We start from the raw sequence: 14,371 nt of genomic DNA, 5'->3' as shown, positions 1-14,371 counted from the left end.
TTTCTTACACTTATATGTTTTGGATCATTAAACACATTTTAAAATTAGATAAATACATCCAAAGTAAATTGAAGATGCAATTTTCAAGTTAGAATTTTATTAAGTAAGGGAAAGTTTTGATCCAAACCAACATGGTTCAATGGAAAAAGGTAACCATGTTGGTTAAATTGTGAATTAGAGGTTACAAAAACATTATTTAGCTTGCTTTCACTGCATAGGCTTGAAGACTGCCTAACTTGTAGTATCAGGTAGTCCTGTCTGACAACAAGACTAGAAAATCTCAACAACCAACACATGATACCATGATCTAAAGTTATTCAAAACCAAATCAGAAACAAAGGAAAGTGAAAAGAAGAAATTTGCAATACTTCTTTCCAGTGAATCATCATGAGAGCTATTATACACAAATTGAGAAAAAAATGAAACAGTGGTGAACCTTCCAAGGAGTTTCTGGTCACTTTAAGAGTTTATCAATGACTCAGATATTCATGATTGAATGGTGGAAACCAAAATAACTCAAAACCCATCTCCCATTTCCCAAAAACATGTGAAGGAATGGATACCCAAAGGGAAATGTTCTGTGGATTAATGAGACAAAAACTGAACCTTTTAGATGGCGTGTACCATTGCTGGAGTAATACTAAGACATTTCAGAAAGAAAACCTAAAAACATCACAGAGTGATGGTCTAAGGCTGCTGGACAACTAGCAGCAACTGGTGGGACCTTGAATTTTGTACAGCATCAGATAATCCTGAATGTGTTCACGTCAGTTTGTACACTTAAACTAAAGAATACTTGGGATTATGCAGCAGGACAATAATCTATTGCACATGAGCATGTTCATCTTCATAGACCTCAAACAAAACAAGATTAGGTTTTGGAGTGACCTAGTTTGGACTGATTTTAGAAATCATAATTTGATTACTGTTTTTATATTTACTCATGCTATCTTTGACTGAAAAAATTGTTTTGCGATGTGAAACAATTAAGTGAACAAAAATATGTATATACTGTATAAAACAATTCTGTGACGGGGAAAATTTTCTTTCCGTAGCACTGTCTGCTCATTTGAAAATATTAATTTATGTTATTATGTATGTTTGTAGTTTATTTCACCAAGTACTCTAAGGACACAGAAGCTGGTCAAGGTTAATGGAAAGAGATATAAGATAAATACAGGGAATAAAAGGTGGAAGAAAAATTAATAATAAAAACCTTGAGAATGGGGTGGAGGTTCACCTTCCAGTTGATGGAAACCCATAAACACGACATCAGAACTACAACAAAGTGGTTCAGATCAAAGAATGCATTTTTTTTAAATAACCCAAAGTCCAGACATACAATAAATTCATTTGAGAATGTGTAGCAAGACTTGAAAATAGATGTTCACAGTTGCTGTCAAAGCAAACAGTGTTAGTTTTCACAATAACCGCCCCTCTAGAAAAAGCATTCAAAAAAATGTGTTTGTAAAATGACAAACATAAAACGTTCGACAAGCACGAACGCTTTTCTGTTTATGTTAAAAGGAGAAATAGCAAGAAACCATAACGAGAACGTGTCAAACTAATATATTGGATTGTTATTTTTTTATTTCAAAACATTCTCCATAGTCTTCTTCCTCATCATCATGCTTCTCTCATTTTGACCCTAAAAAAAAAATCCTCCCTGGTCACGTGACGGAAGGATAAACCAGATTAACGGTTCCCCCTCCCTCTGCCTCTCCACTCGCACGACTCCACACTCTGAAAAAAAAAAAAAAACCAGTTCAAACGTCCACTGGATGCTGCGCCAGCCGCTTCACCTGCTTCTGACACTGTAGCCTAGAGTATCTTTAATATTTTTGTCGGGGAGCAGCATTCATGAATTAACTGCTAAAAAACCCCAAAAAACACAGCGTTAGTAAAAGATGATTTCGCCGTGGGACCGGTGGTACTCGACGAGCTGCTGCCTCTGCTGCCATGTACGGACGGGCACCATTATTCTGGGAATATGGTACATGGTAAGGTCCAGTTTTTTTCCCTATGACTCTGTGGGCACCGAATGTGTAGCAGGGCGGGTCAGTGAAATGTTTTCCAAGTTGGGTAGTAGCTACTAAGCGAACTTGCTGGTGAGATGTTTTTTGTTTTTTTTTCTTCTTTGAAATTTTTCGGATTCATTCGGTTTAATGAGCTGAAGCGACCGTTAGACGAAGTTAGCATCCGCCTCGCAGGTGTTTCCCTCCGTTAAACCATCTGTGATCCGCACTTGCTCGAAATCTAATTGCTAAATCTTTATTCAGTTTGTGCGGAGCCCTCTAGGGGACATTGGAAAAAATATTTTCTTTTGCGTTACAACGCAATAAGCTCATTGCAATATTTGCTGGTCTATTTTGTACACTGTCACAAGTCTCAGTTTAAAATTTCAAATATTTACACATTCAAAGAGCCATCAGTGAAAACGTGTTGATTGTTAACTCTTTGGTGCCAAAAAAAAATCCTTGAGTCGATTTATTGACTGCATGTTTATGTTTGTGCAAGGTTAAGATGGAACTGCACATGAAAACGGCCCTTTAAACAATTCAGACTATCAACACAAAAAAGACACAATTAAAACTGTCAGGTTACTCAGAAATAGTCCAAATAGTTTGGATGTATTTTTTATTTCTTTCCTTCTTACGGAACGTTTCCACTTATGTCATAGGTTTTTGTGGTGCATTTCTATCCTAAAGAAAAATATATAACACTTAAGATATTTTATAAAGAGATATTAACATGCATGGAACAACCTTGCGAAAACTATATAATAGCAGAAAGTACGATGGTCACCTTAAGAAGGCTTACAGTATTCAATTATGTCGCATGAACTGATCAGTACATTATTGCGAGTTAACGCAAAAAATACCAATGTCCCCTAGAGAGTTCTGTAAGTTTGTGATAACTTCAAATAGGTATATTTTTAAAGCGTCTAAACCAAATTAAAAGGGCTTCATCTTGAAAACTATAATGCATAGAGACAGGGCTGGATATAGAAGGATGTGGGTCTCTGGGCTGAAGCCACCTTTGGTGCCCTATTCATTAGAAAAATATTATACCAGGATTTAATATGTCTCCTCGCCAGTACGTTCATGTTGTTTAAAAAATGTATTATTAATTTCTACATTTCAAATACTACTATTATTTATATTCAAAACATTCCTATATATAAATACATAACTTACCTGATTTGGGCCTATGAGTTTTATGCATAATAAGTACAATGTTTGCTAAACATTAATTTATTTAAGAAAAGAAATGAAAAATCTTTGCCCCCGCCCCACAAAAAAAAAAAAATTGGGCCCCTGTACACTCTTTCTAAAGTCAGGCACAGTGGAGAAAGTTCACACCCATACAAAATTAAACTATTCCAGTAATAGATTCTATAAAATACGGGTTGTGTGAACTTCATTAGGTTCATGAAAAATAAAAAAGTATGATTTAAATACCTTTTTTTTTTTTTTTTTTTTTTTTTGTTCCTTCACCATATTAGATATAATCCAACTCCTAAACTATAACATCTAGACAGGTCAAACCTGGATTCTACACTGATGACAAATCCTGTAAAATACGGATTGTGGTTTGTTAAACCTTTATTCTATTTCTGAAAATTGGCTTTTTGTGAAAAAGGTTGTTGTTGTTTTTTTTTTTCTTTCTTCTTCAAGATCTTTGGGTTTCAGTTTGAGAACTAGCAGGGCAAGAGACAAAATAAGCCTATAAAAGTAAACCTTTCCAGGACAATTTCTTGGTATTTTAAGTAACTCGGGTTAGTTTTCTCAGAAAGCTTTTCCTGGGTTGGTTCGTTTTACGAATTAGGTAACCAGTCTTTAATTTGTCCTACATTTGTAACAGGCTAAATATAGTTAGTTGCCTCTGTTTTGACTCATAGGTTAACCTGTAGTTTTAAACATAGTTCAGTAAGCTTTGCAAATCCTTGACCTTTGGAAAGCCTTGTTCTTTTATTTAGTTTGACCCCACTACTATTAACAATACTTAATAGACCCATGGGGATAAAAATAAAGAATTACATTCTAAGAGTGATTTTTAAAGTGTATCAGTTTTGTTATTATTGGCCACTTTGGCATCATATTGCACAATACAGTTGAGATAAATAAATACAATTACTATATTCTTCCCATGGTTTCTCTCTGGGTAGCTCACCTGATTCTCATACTGATAAAGACGTATGTAAAGTTATTTTCCACTTTGAAGGTATGAGCATGTCCATGCTTGGTTGTCTGTGTGCGATATTTTTTTGGCACAATCTGTGACAGCCCAATGCCAACATAAAGACTATTATACTAATCCAAACGGGATGAAAATAGGTATGGTTTATTTTTCCAGATTTACTAAAAGAAAGGAATGACATTTAAAAAAATAAAACCTCAGAGCTGGACTCAATAAAAACAACTAAGAATCACCAAAAAATTTTATCTGAAACTTGAATTAGATTTTATGCATCGCCTTCTATCATTTTTGGCACCACTGCTATAAATGTGTTAAGCGTGTGTTTACTGTACTAGGTGCTGCCTGAAGACTCACCCGTAGTTTACCATTGTTATTTCTTTTCTTTCCTCCCTCAGATAATCAACGCGGTGGTCCTGCTCATCTTGTTGTCAGCTCTCTATGACCCAGTTCAGTACCGCTATCACCTTACCAGCTCAGAGTTGGGAACTGACATCGATGTCATGGACGATGCAAGTAAGTGCCACGACTTTGTTTTGTGTTTGAGTTGAGCGATGGTCTGTGATTAGGAGATATTTGCTTTGTGTGTGAATATGGTTAATATGGAAGCCCACATCGTGTTCTGAAGTTGTTGTTTGTTTTTTGACTCAAAAGTGGACATGGATGGATCCCCTGACTCATTGCGTGCCATCTACATCTGGGTTCTTGCGTGTCTAGCTGTTCTGCCCAGCTGGCAGATTTCCTTTTTCACAGTGCTGCTCTCAGCACGGACATAGCTGTGTTAGCTGTGCAGCATAGAGAACAAATCAGAGTGCATGATGTGTATTTTCAGTTCTCTCCCTGCAGCGACTGTCATCATCACGGCCGCCTCTGGAAGACTTCAGACGCTGTCCCGGGCGGCTGATTAAAAATGACTGCTCTAATTCTCAGATTAAAACGGCCATCTTGACTAACTCCCATCCCAACACGTTTGCTCTGCAATGGGCAAAGACCGAGAGCCAATGGGATTGTGTGAAGAAAAGCGTCTGACATCTAATTCTGTTTGCTCTTGTTTTCTTTTACTATATTTTGCCATATTTACTGATCATATACATAAAAATGTTTGTCATACAAAATCTGGGAACTTGTTGGTACACTGTTAATCGGTAGCAAATAAATGCATAACAAGAACAATCAATCCCCTTGTAATGGTGAACTTATGTTTGCAAAACCCCATTATTCCACTTTGACCAATAAGAGCTACATGTTTGTATTTTATTACATGACTCAGTACAGTTATCGTGGAATAATCAATGTTGTAGTCTGTGCTAGACACTGTCTAATTTGACAAAATAATCTTTGTGTAATACTATTAAACATAAGGTTTATCTTAGATGGCCAAAGAGCCTGAACAGATTGATTTACAGTATGAGAAAATTAATGAGTGTAAGAGTATGGAGCCTGGACACAGAGAATACAGAGGAGCCCTATCAGTGGATGCTTTTAGTTCTTCACTGACGGTAGCAAGTGGTTCATCAGTGAGACTTGAGAACGTGTGAGATTTTGGTAAACTTAGCACCTCTTACATAATGTTGGTAGGAATCTGAATATAGCAGACTGAGGACAGAGACTCCATAAGGTTTTTGTTTTATGAAAATGCACTGTTTATGTCTTCTGTTTAACACCTATGTTATAAGCAGACGTAAAAACAGCATTTCAGATAGTTTTTTCTAGGCTTCCTGTTTTGATTGGTCTTTAATTCTTTATTATTTGTTTTTCATAAAAGAGGAGACGTCACTCTGCCTGCGATACACGTAACTGAGTTCTATTCATGTAAATAAAGAAAATGGTATATGAGTTGACATTTTGAACTTGCTTTAATGCATAAGCAGCAAGTATTGTTTAAAGCTTTCAGAAAATTTTAAACAATACATTAGTCCTTCCTATTGAGGAAGGAATAATGTCTCTACGAAGCACAAACTCATTAAATTTAGCTAAAAGTTTCCATTTGGCTTATCACTGATCAGGACCAATCAAATCAAATTTTTGTCACCATGCATTTTCCTGTTTCATCTCTGGTGCATAAGTTTGCTATTAGATTAAATCTTTTGCTTATTTTGAGGGAAAAAAATCCTAACGGTTTTAAAGTAATGGCCCTTTTAGTATAATACATCAAACTATAAAAATAGATGTTTCTTTTTTTTTTGTTGGCTCTAGTGGCCTTTATTCAAAAGTAGTTTGACAGGAAAGAGGATTATGAGAGAGGGGGAAGACATGCGGCAAATGTCGCCAAGCCGGGACTTGAACCTGCGACCACCGGCACGAGGACTATGGCCTCAATGCATGGGTTGTGCTTTGCCCCTGCGCCACCACTGCACCCCCAAAATAGATGTTTCTTAAACACCAAAACTGGTCTTTTGACCCACATGTGATGCAGAATGAAATATGTTTACAGTGATAATTACACAAATTATTTAAGCCATGCACGGATAACTGTAAGAAAAACAATCATTATCTATTGCACCCGTCAGTAGAAATTGTGCTGATCACCAACATGCAACATCTTGAGTCACAGTCTTTAAGAAGGCATGCATTTATTATTTTTCATCTGTAAACTGTTCTGCTAATGTTATTTTGCCTTTTGTTTCTCGCTTTTATTTCCTGCAGATATTTGCATTGCCACTGCAATATCCCTTCTCATGATTCTTATATGCGGCATGGCAACATATGGTGCTTACAAGGTAGAACACGCGACGCCAACATGAAACAGACCCCAATCTGGATTTACGGAAAATGAATTTCTCTATTTAATCCTGATCTCTCCCTTGTAGCAACACGCTGCTTGGATCATTCCATTCTTCTGCTACCAGATCTTCGACTTTGCCCTTAACACTCTGGTGGCCATTAGTGTGGTGGTTTATCCCAACACGGTGCAGGACTACCTTCAACAGCTGGTGAGCAGCAGCCCAGTAAATCTTGAGCACCCGCTCTAGAGGTTCTTATGTTTCGTTTTAAATTGCAGTCAGACAGCTGTTTTTATAACTGTAGAATCATTCAGTGAAATGAAGACTTAAAATTAAATATTAGCCATGCAGATTAAGTGATCGTTGTGACCTCCTTGATTTAAAGATGCCTTTTTTTTGTTCTTGATTTCTTTTTCTTCCTCTGTGCGTCTTGTCCAGCCGGGGACATTCCCTTACAAGGAGGACATCATGTCCACAAACAATGTGTGCCTAGTCTTTGCAGTCCTGCTCTTCATTGGCTGCATCCTCTCCTTCAAGGTAGGCGCTCCTCGAAACTAAAACATCTAAAAATGTTTGAGGATAGAAGTGAACAAACCAAAGACCAAGGAACATAGCTGACAGCTCAGGAATAAATTTTGGAGTTTTTCTCCCACTTCACGATTCTGCATTACTTTGTGTTGGTCTATCGCATAAACGATAAAACGTTGAAGCTTGTAGTTGTAATGGGAACAAATCTAAAGAGCATGGATCCTTTTGGAAAAGGCCCGCTGTCAGAGAGCAGAGGGTCACGGACGTCAGGAATCCAACTCTTGTCAAACCGATTCTCCCTTCATGCACTTCTCCAGGCGCAGCTACACTCCGAGGCTCTAGGACGTGATGGGGCATAAAGTTGCAGTCATCTGTACAATCAAATCAAGTTGTTTCTCCTCTAAGCCGAGATTAGAGCTGTTGTCGGCAGATATTCGAAGCCAGAGCCGGGGTTTTATGACAGGAAGCAGCCACTGGAAAACAGCCCGCAGTCAAAACAGTTAGGAATGCCGTGCCTTTGACAGTGAACTTGGTTCAGCTTATAGAGTCCATGCTGAAAAACGATGTGCTCATGACATGGGCCACTGTATACAAAGACAGCATAATTGCTGCAATTCTTTGTACAGAGCATTGAGACCCACAGAAAGCACCAGATGCTAACGCTCAAGGACTCCTTAGTGAGCACCTGCTGACGTTCCTCCTCAAGCCAACATCCTTCACTTGACTGCACTTGGCAGAGATGACACCGGCAGATGGGGAACAAGAAGAGCTGGATAAAAAAAGATGAACGAAAAGACAATTTAGGAAAGAGGAAGATTTAAATGTCTTGAGTGACTGGGTTGAAAAGGAGATGCAGAAATGTGAAGAGAAGAGCCTTTTGGAGCGATTCTCGTGAGATACAATAAGAAATGCAGCAAATGCAAACCATAGGAAAGAAAAATAACTCCGTATACATTTGATTAAAGAATCAATTGTGGACAGCAAAGCAACGCAAGGAATAATAATGAGCTGACGAACGAGGCCACGTTTCAAACATGAGCAAATTGATGCTGACTGCTTGAGTTGACCTTACACAGAGAAGAAGGAGGTCGGCTCAGCGATTGGCTTGCACTCTGCTTGGCTTCCTGGTTGATTGCTCCCAGTGCTGGCAGGGGCAACGACTCAGCAGGCTAATCACACACACACACAATGAATCTGCTCTTCTTCTGCCAAGTCAGAGACCTTCCTTTCATTCAGGTGTAGCCTCAGTGAAGCAAGACATGCCTGTTAAGTTGCTTCTGGTATAACGGCAAAGGCTCAGTAAGGACGAGGAAACGATCCAGAATGTTCTAATAACACTGTCACATGTCTCTTATCTAACCCTCCTTCATGAATAAATCATCAAACAAAACATCATCAGCATAACTGAAGGCTCTTTGTTTATGCTTTTATTTGGTTTATCGTTTGACTTCCTGTGTACAGGCCTACCTGATTGGCTGTGTGTGGAACTGCTACAGATACGTGAGCGGCAGAGGCACCACAGAAGTCCTGGTGTATGTCACGACAAACGACACGACGGTGAGTCGTCATCTCCCCTCTCCTCTCTCAACATATTGAGGTTTTATTTACACAGTAACAGAGGTCAGGCTTCTACCTGGAAGGCTCTTTGTAAGCCGCCATCTCTTAAGCTGCGATTCACAAACTTCTGACGCAGTTATTGTCTGATTGTGGTTATGATGAAAATCCACATGTAGAGTGAATTTAGTTTTAGAATTTAAACGCAAACACCTGCCCAGGTAAAGATGTGTCCAGGAATAATTTGCCGTGGCATAAATCTCACCAATATGTTGTTGTTTTTTTGAATATATTAAATTTGAATATTTTATTTATTCAGTGAGGGAAAGGCAAGACTTTTTTTTTTTAAACAAAAACACTTGTGACATAATAGTTAGATTTCAATAATAGCAGCTTTGCTGTAAGTTTCACCATATTAAAATACGATAAATGCGATGGCAGAGAACAGCAGACATTTCTTCTTAAATAAATTGGCTCAGACTAGACACAAATGCTACGTGACAAACCAATTATAATCCTAAATTTTTTATTAAAAGAAGGTAAATTTGTTCCTGTTTTTGTTGCAAAATCAGCTTAGAAGTATAAAGTAGTGGAGAATGAACCGAAATTAGTTTTAGTTTTAATTCAGGCTGGACTTTATAATTAAGATCTAGTGGTGAAAAAGGTGAAAGCTTGAAATATTTTATTCCTTTTCTCTTCGTTACTTAAACAACTTTTACCTGTGGAGTTACAGGTTTTCGGGAAGCTTCCTTTGGGTCTGAGTCTTTGTTAATCAGCTTCCTCCATCTGTTTGACGGGAGCTTAAATCGGAGATTTGTTAAAACGTCTTGTGTTGAGTAATTATGTAGAAATAATTGTAAATAGAAGCGCAGCTGTGCAGACTGTGTACTGCGTGGTGAATCTGTCCTGATTCAGTGTTTAGTTGTTGTTCGGTTGGACTCGGGGGTTTCTGCTGTCTTCTCTCAGGTGTTGCCGTTCAGGCAGTCTGTTCCGTTTCTCCCCCTCAGCGTTAACGCCGTTTGTTTCTAAGAGGCTTTAGCACGGTCATGGTTTCCATGTGTCTGTTGTGTTTATAATCCCCCATCCTGATAGATAAGACATTAATCTGCCTCACACACCCCGGTCGACTCCATGCGCAGCACTTTATCTGTCTGTCACTTTGTCCTTGTGCTCCAGTGGCCACCCTTCACGCTGATGACGCTTTTCCCCTTAAACACACGACTCCGTTTACAGCTGCTAATCCAGCAGGCTCTGATGTCACACTGTGCATCGTATGGGCCTTCGGCAAACATTAGACATGTTCCAGTTACTGTTTTCACTCCTAGATAGTGAAAGGAGAAACCGCTTTGATTATAGTTTGGAGCTTCTAACCTGCTTTGGCCCAGAGAGACTTCCATTTATGTACAAAATAGTTTAGAAGTTAATGGAAATACACAAAACACAAGCAGATAAGGAAAATGTCTCACGAAACATTTTCGTGAGACATTGTGTGATAATTTGCACTGTTGACTGTGCAAATTATCACAGTCAACAGTGAAGATAACAACAGAGTTGCCTGGGACACAATAAAACTAATAGACTCAATGCAGGGCAGTTGTTACTTTGAAGCTATATCTTCTCTGTAATTATTATTACATAGTGACAAAGGATAGTAAACTAGAATAAGTGTTATCAAAGGAGAGTAATGACATCACCGTTTAGAAGCTGTGTGATTAATATTTTATTTTCTGAATTTCATTTGATTTATGTTGACTGTTGTTCTGATTCCAGCTGAGGCTACAAACTCTTAATTAGTTTTTAACATACTGGTGATGCTCTCCTACTTTGCTTGTAATTTGTATTTTGTAAAGGCTTTTTTTTTTTGCACAGGAGGGGAACATGAATGCATAAAATATTTAATTAATTTATTTTTTTTTTAAATCATAAGTGAATTAAAAGAGTAATGAAAGTTCTGGAGTAACCAGGCCAGGTGAAGGCCGCAGCATCTGCTGCTTGCATTTTAATCACAGGAGTATGAAAGAGCAATTTGTTCCTGAATGCAGCAGAGATCTGTGGCAGACAGCAAGGTTAAACCAATTTTAGATTGGACTAAAAAAAACCCCATTAAAACATGCTATCTTTGCATTAACTCTGCCCACTGATAAATAAAGCACTCTGGGGTTTTTTTTTTACCACTGAAAAGCCAAGATTCTTCAAATAGCTTTTTTGCAGCCTTCAGACATTAAGCACCCAGCTGCTTCCTCCTATCTGTTGTGCTTTTCTATAAATGCCATCAAAATGCACTAGGGTCATCCCCCTTTCTCTTCTTCCCCTCTTCCCCCTCCTCTCTCCACATATTTCTTTCTGCGCTCCCTTCTTCTGGAAGCGTTACATAACTGTCTGCTTGTCTGCTTCATTTCAAATCCTAGCTGTGATGAGCTCGCAGGGCCTCTCCGACTGTTTCTCCCAGCGTACGCTCTGGCTCTCTGAATTAGCAGCAGTGCCGGGTTTATAGCTTCGTTCATAGAGAAAGACCTCTGACAGAGAGCGGCTCACAAGCCGGCCTGTGTGTGCTGTTTCCTCAGAGCTGATTCTGCTGTTTTGTGAAAGGACCAGCTCTGAGGGCGATGGGAAGGAAACCAGAAACTTTTAATTTATCACTTACTTCTTTGTCTCGTTCACTCCTAACTTTCCTTTTGGTCTTTTCTCTCTGTTTTTTCTTTTAAGTTTTGTTATTTAATTATTTAGAAAAAAAATCTGCCAGGACGGATATACACCTTTTTTATTTTCTAGGTTAAAATTTTCTTTGACATATCAAAATCTTCTTAAAATCGAAAGTGTTGGGTGCAGCACAAAACAATGATCTCCTAATTAAACTCATTGTTGTCTATTTTATTTTATTTTTTTATTTCAATTTAGTAGTGAATAGAACCACACTTTGGCTGCACCACTTCATTCAGTTTGGCTAAACACAACAATATGTTTTGAAGAAAGATTTGTTTGTGGCCTGTTCTTCTGAGAATAGATGTTCTTTCTAAATTCTAGATTAGGTAACTAGAAAACAGTCACCTCAAAACATTTGTGAAATCACAGTCTGCATTTCATGTGTAGGAATTTTTGCGAAGACGAACTTGCTAAAATGCAAGACCGACTATCTTTAAAGATAAACTTTACAAAGTTCCAGCTCATAGAGATGGATTTAACATCTAATCCAAGAAAAGAGTTTATTTTTTACTTTCAGTGAACCTCTAGATAGATTAAAAACAAGAGTTTCTATTCAATTCTGAGTCACTGAGCTTCAGTTCTTTGTTCCGACGCAGGTCCTGCTGCCGCCGTACGAGGAAGCAGTGACCATCCCGCCGAAGGACCCCCCTCCTCAGTACGTGGAGGCATGAGAGACGACCTCGCTGCTGAATTAGACACCCAAACAAACACCTTCCATATCTACTTCTCAACAGTAGGATCCCAACTCAGGCTGCAGTACCAAGTCAAGGCCATGTTTTGTTTTGTTTTTCTAGATGCCAGTTTCAGCCTGAGTTCCTGTCAAGTTTAGATTAGATGAAACTGACCTTGACGTAACTTTGCTACTTCCTGCTGCCCCCACCCCCAGTTTGTTGTGACGTATCGTCTCCTCCAAGGACAGCGTGACCGTTCCCGCCAGCGCTCCCTGCAGGCAGCTGCTCTTCCCTGGAAGCATCTGAACTCTTGGCACTGCCAGAACGCTCTGACCCAACTTTATTCAAACCCCCCCCCCCCTCCCTTTTTTTTTTTTTCCTTCTCCTCCCGCTTAAATTAAAAGCTGCACCCGTTTGGCCACCAACTGTTAACCCCGATACTGTGAATCAAACCCTGGTGTCTTTGAATAGAGACTTACTATGTGCAATGGATGAGAGACAAAGAAGGGTGTGAAAGAAAAACAACAAATGTTATCAGTAAAATAGCACTTTCAAAAAACAAGTAGTTTGCAAATTTTCTTCAATGAATGTAATGTCAGGGTATTTTTGTATGACTTTTTGTATTACGGTGAAAACCGACGAGGGGAAACACGAGAAGCGTCGTCTGTTCTAACTAAACTATTAACTTGTGTCACTCATCCTGTAAGAAGGTGTGCAGGAAAAAAACAACAACACCTGGACCGAAAAAAAAAAACGACAAAAAAAATGTCTTCTGTGTGTTTACCCATCAACTAACAGTGGAACCCTCATCCAAGCCACTGGTTTCTATCCCAGTATTCCAGTTTGCCTTCCTATTTTTTCCTTGATCTAACATGGTGTAACGCCTGGATGTGAGAGCTGTTTACAGTCCGACCCCTTTGCAGGTCCACAACCGAACAGAGAGTAAGACGGGAACTCAAGTGAGCACATGAGGTGAAACGTTGTCTTTCCTTTGCAGCAGCACCGACTGCGTCTCTACGGTCTCAGTTATAATGTGACCTTTAGCGAACATGGCTATTAGCCGGACTGAGGGTTTCTTCCTGCACATTCTGCAAAATCATACGAGATGTTGGAGTCATCTCAGTATGAGCGGATGAAGATGAAACTGTGGCAGCAGACAATTAGGAGGCAAAATGTAGATGTGCAGAAAATAATCAAGTGTTTTTTTGTCTCAATAAGTTGGAATATGGTCAAAAAGTTTATTTCTGTAATTTGATTTAAAAAAAAAAATATATATATATATATATATATATATATATATATATATATATATATATATATATATATATATATATATATATATATATATATATATATATATTTTGTTATGACATACACAGTCAAGGAGAAGCCTACCAGTCGGACAGTTTGTCAAGGTCAGTGCTAAAGAAGTGGGTTGTTCACATAGTGATTATTCAAACATTTTAACAGAAAGTTTAGTGGAAGAAAAAAACCACAACCACATCTTTAAGAGGGTTGTCAAGGAAAGTCCCATTGAAGTGTTTGGGGGTGATTCTGAATTAAAAGTCCATATTTTATCTTGTAGAATATCATATTTTTAAAAATTTTACATTTTGGAGGTTCATTTGTTGTAACCCAATCATGAAAATGAGCAGAAGTTTGACTTTTTGAATCAAATTCCTGCGGTAACTTTTCGGTAATATTCTGATGCGTTGACATGCACCTGTATCACACAGTTCAGTCTCATTCTACTCCATTTCATAATTGAACCCTGCTCTTATTAATCTCCTCCCGCCATCTTTAATCATGTTTCTAATCTTCCCCACGCCTCTGCTAATCCTACAGTAGTCAGACTGTAAACGCACTTTAAAGTCAGCTGTAGGCCGCTGGAAACTGATGTATGTGTTTTTGGCTCACCTTTACCTGACTGTGCTGCAACTAAGCGTCTCCTGATGTGATCTGGTTTTCCAAACTGTACCAACTGATGGTTAGACG

The 14,371-nt window shown here is 38.5% G+C and overlaps 1 protein-coding gene across 2 annotated transcripts; it reads left to right on the top strand.

Annotated features, from left to right (window-relative positions):
* The first annotated feature begins 1,709 nt into the window (after positions 1–1,709).
* On the top strand, positions 1,710–12,938 carry laptm4b (lysosomal protein transmembrane 4 beta). 2 transcript variants are annotated; one of them, XM_044139451.1, is made up of 8 exons: positions 1,710–2,000; positions 4,596–4,713; positions 6,844–6,917; positions 7,008–7,130; positions 7,359–7,457; positions 8,910–9,005; positions 12,302–12,360; positions 12,500–12,938. In XM_044139451.1, exons 1-8 carry the CDS (start codon positions 1,908–1,910, stop codon positions 12,537–12,539), a joined length of 702 nt encoding a protein of 233 aa, XP_043995386.1. In that variant the 5' UTR covers positions 1,710–1,907; the 3' UTR covers positions 12,540–12,938. The 2 variants fall into 2 exon arrangements, with proteins under 2 accessions (XP_043995386.1, XP_043995387.1); XM_044139452.1 differs by having other exon boundaries at positions 1,724–2,000; positions 12,302–12,938.
* Positions 12,939–14,371: the final 1,433 nt, after the last annotated feature.

The sequence above is a fragment of the Gambusia affinis genome, linkage group LG14 (genome assembly GCF_019740435.1).
Source record: "Gambusia affinis linkage group LG14, SWU_Gaff_1.0, whole genome shotgun sequence".
In the NCBI taxonomy this organism is placed as follows: Eukaryota; Metazoa; Chordata; class Actinopteri; order Cyprinodontiformes; family Poeciliidae; genus Gambusia; species Gambusia affinis.
Note: the sequence above shows the minus strand (reverse complement) of the source record. Positions and strands in the feature narration are given on the sequence as shown.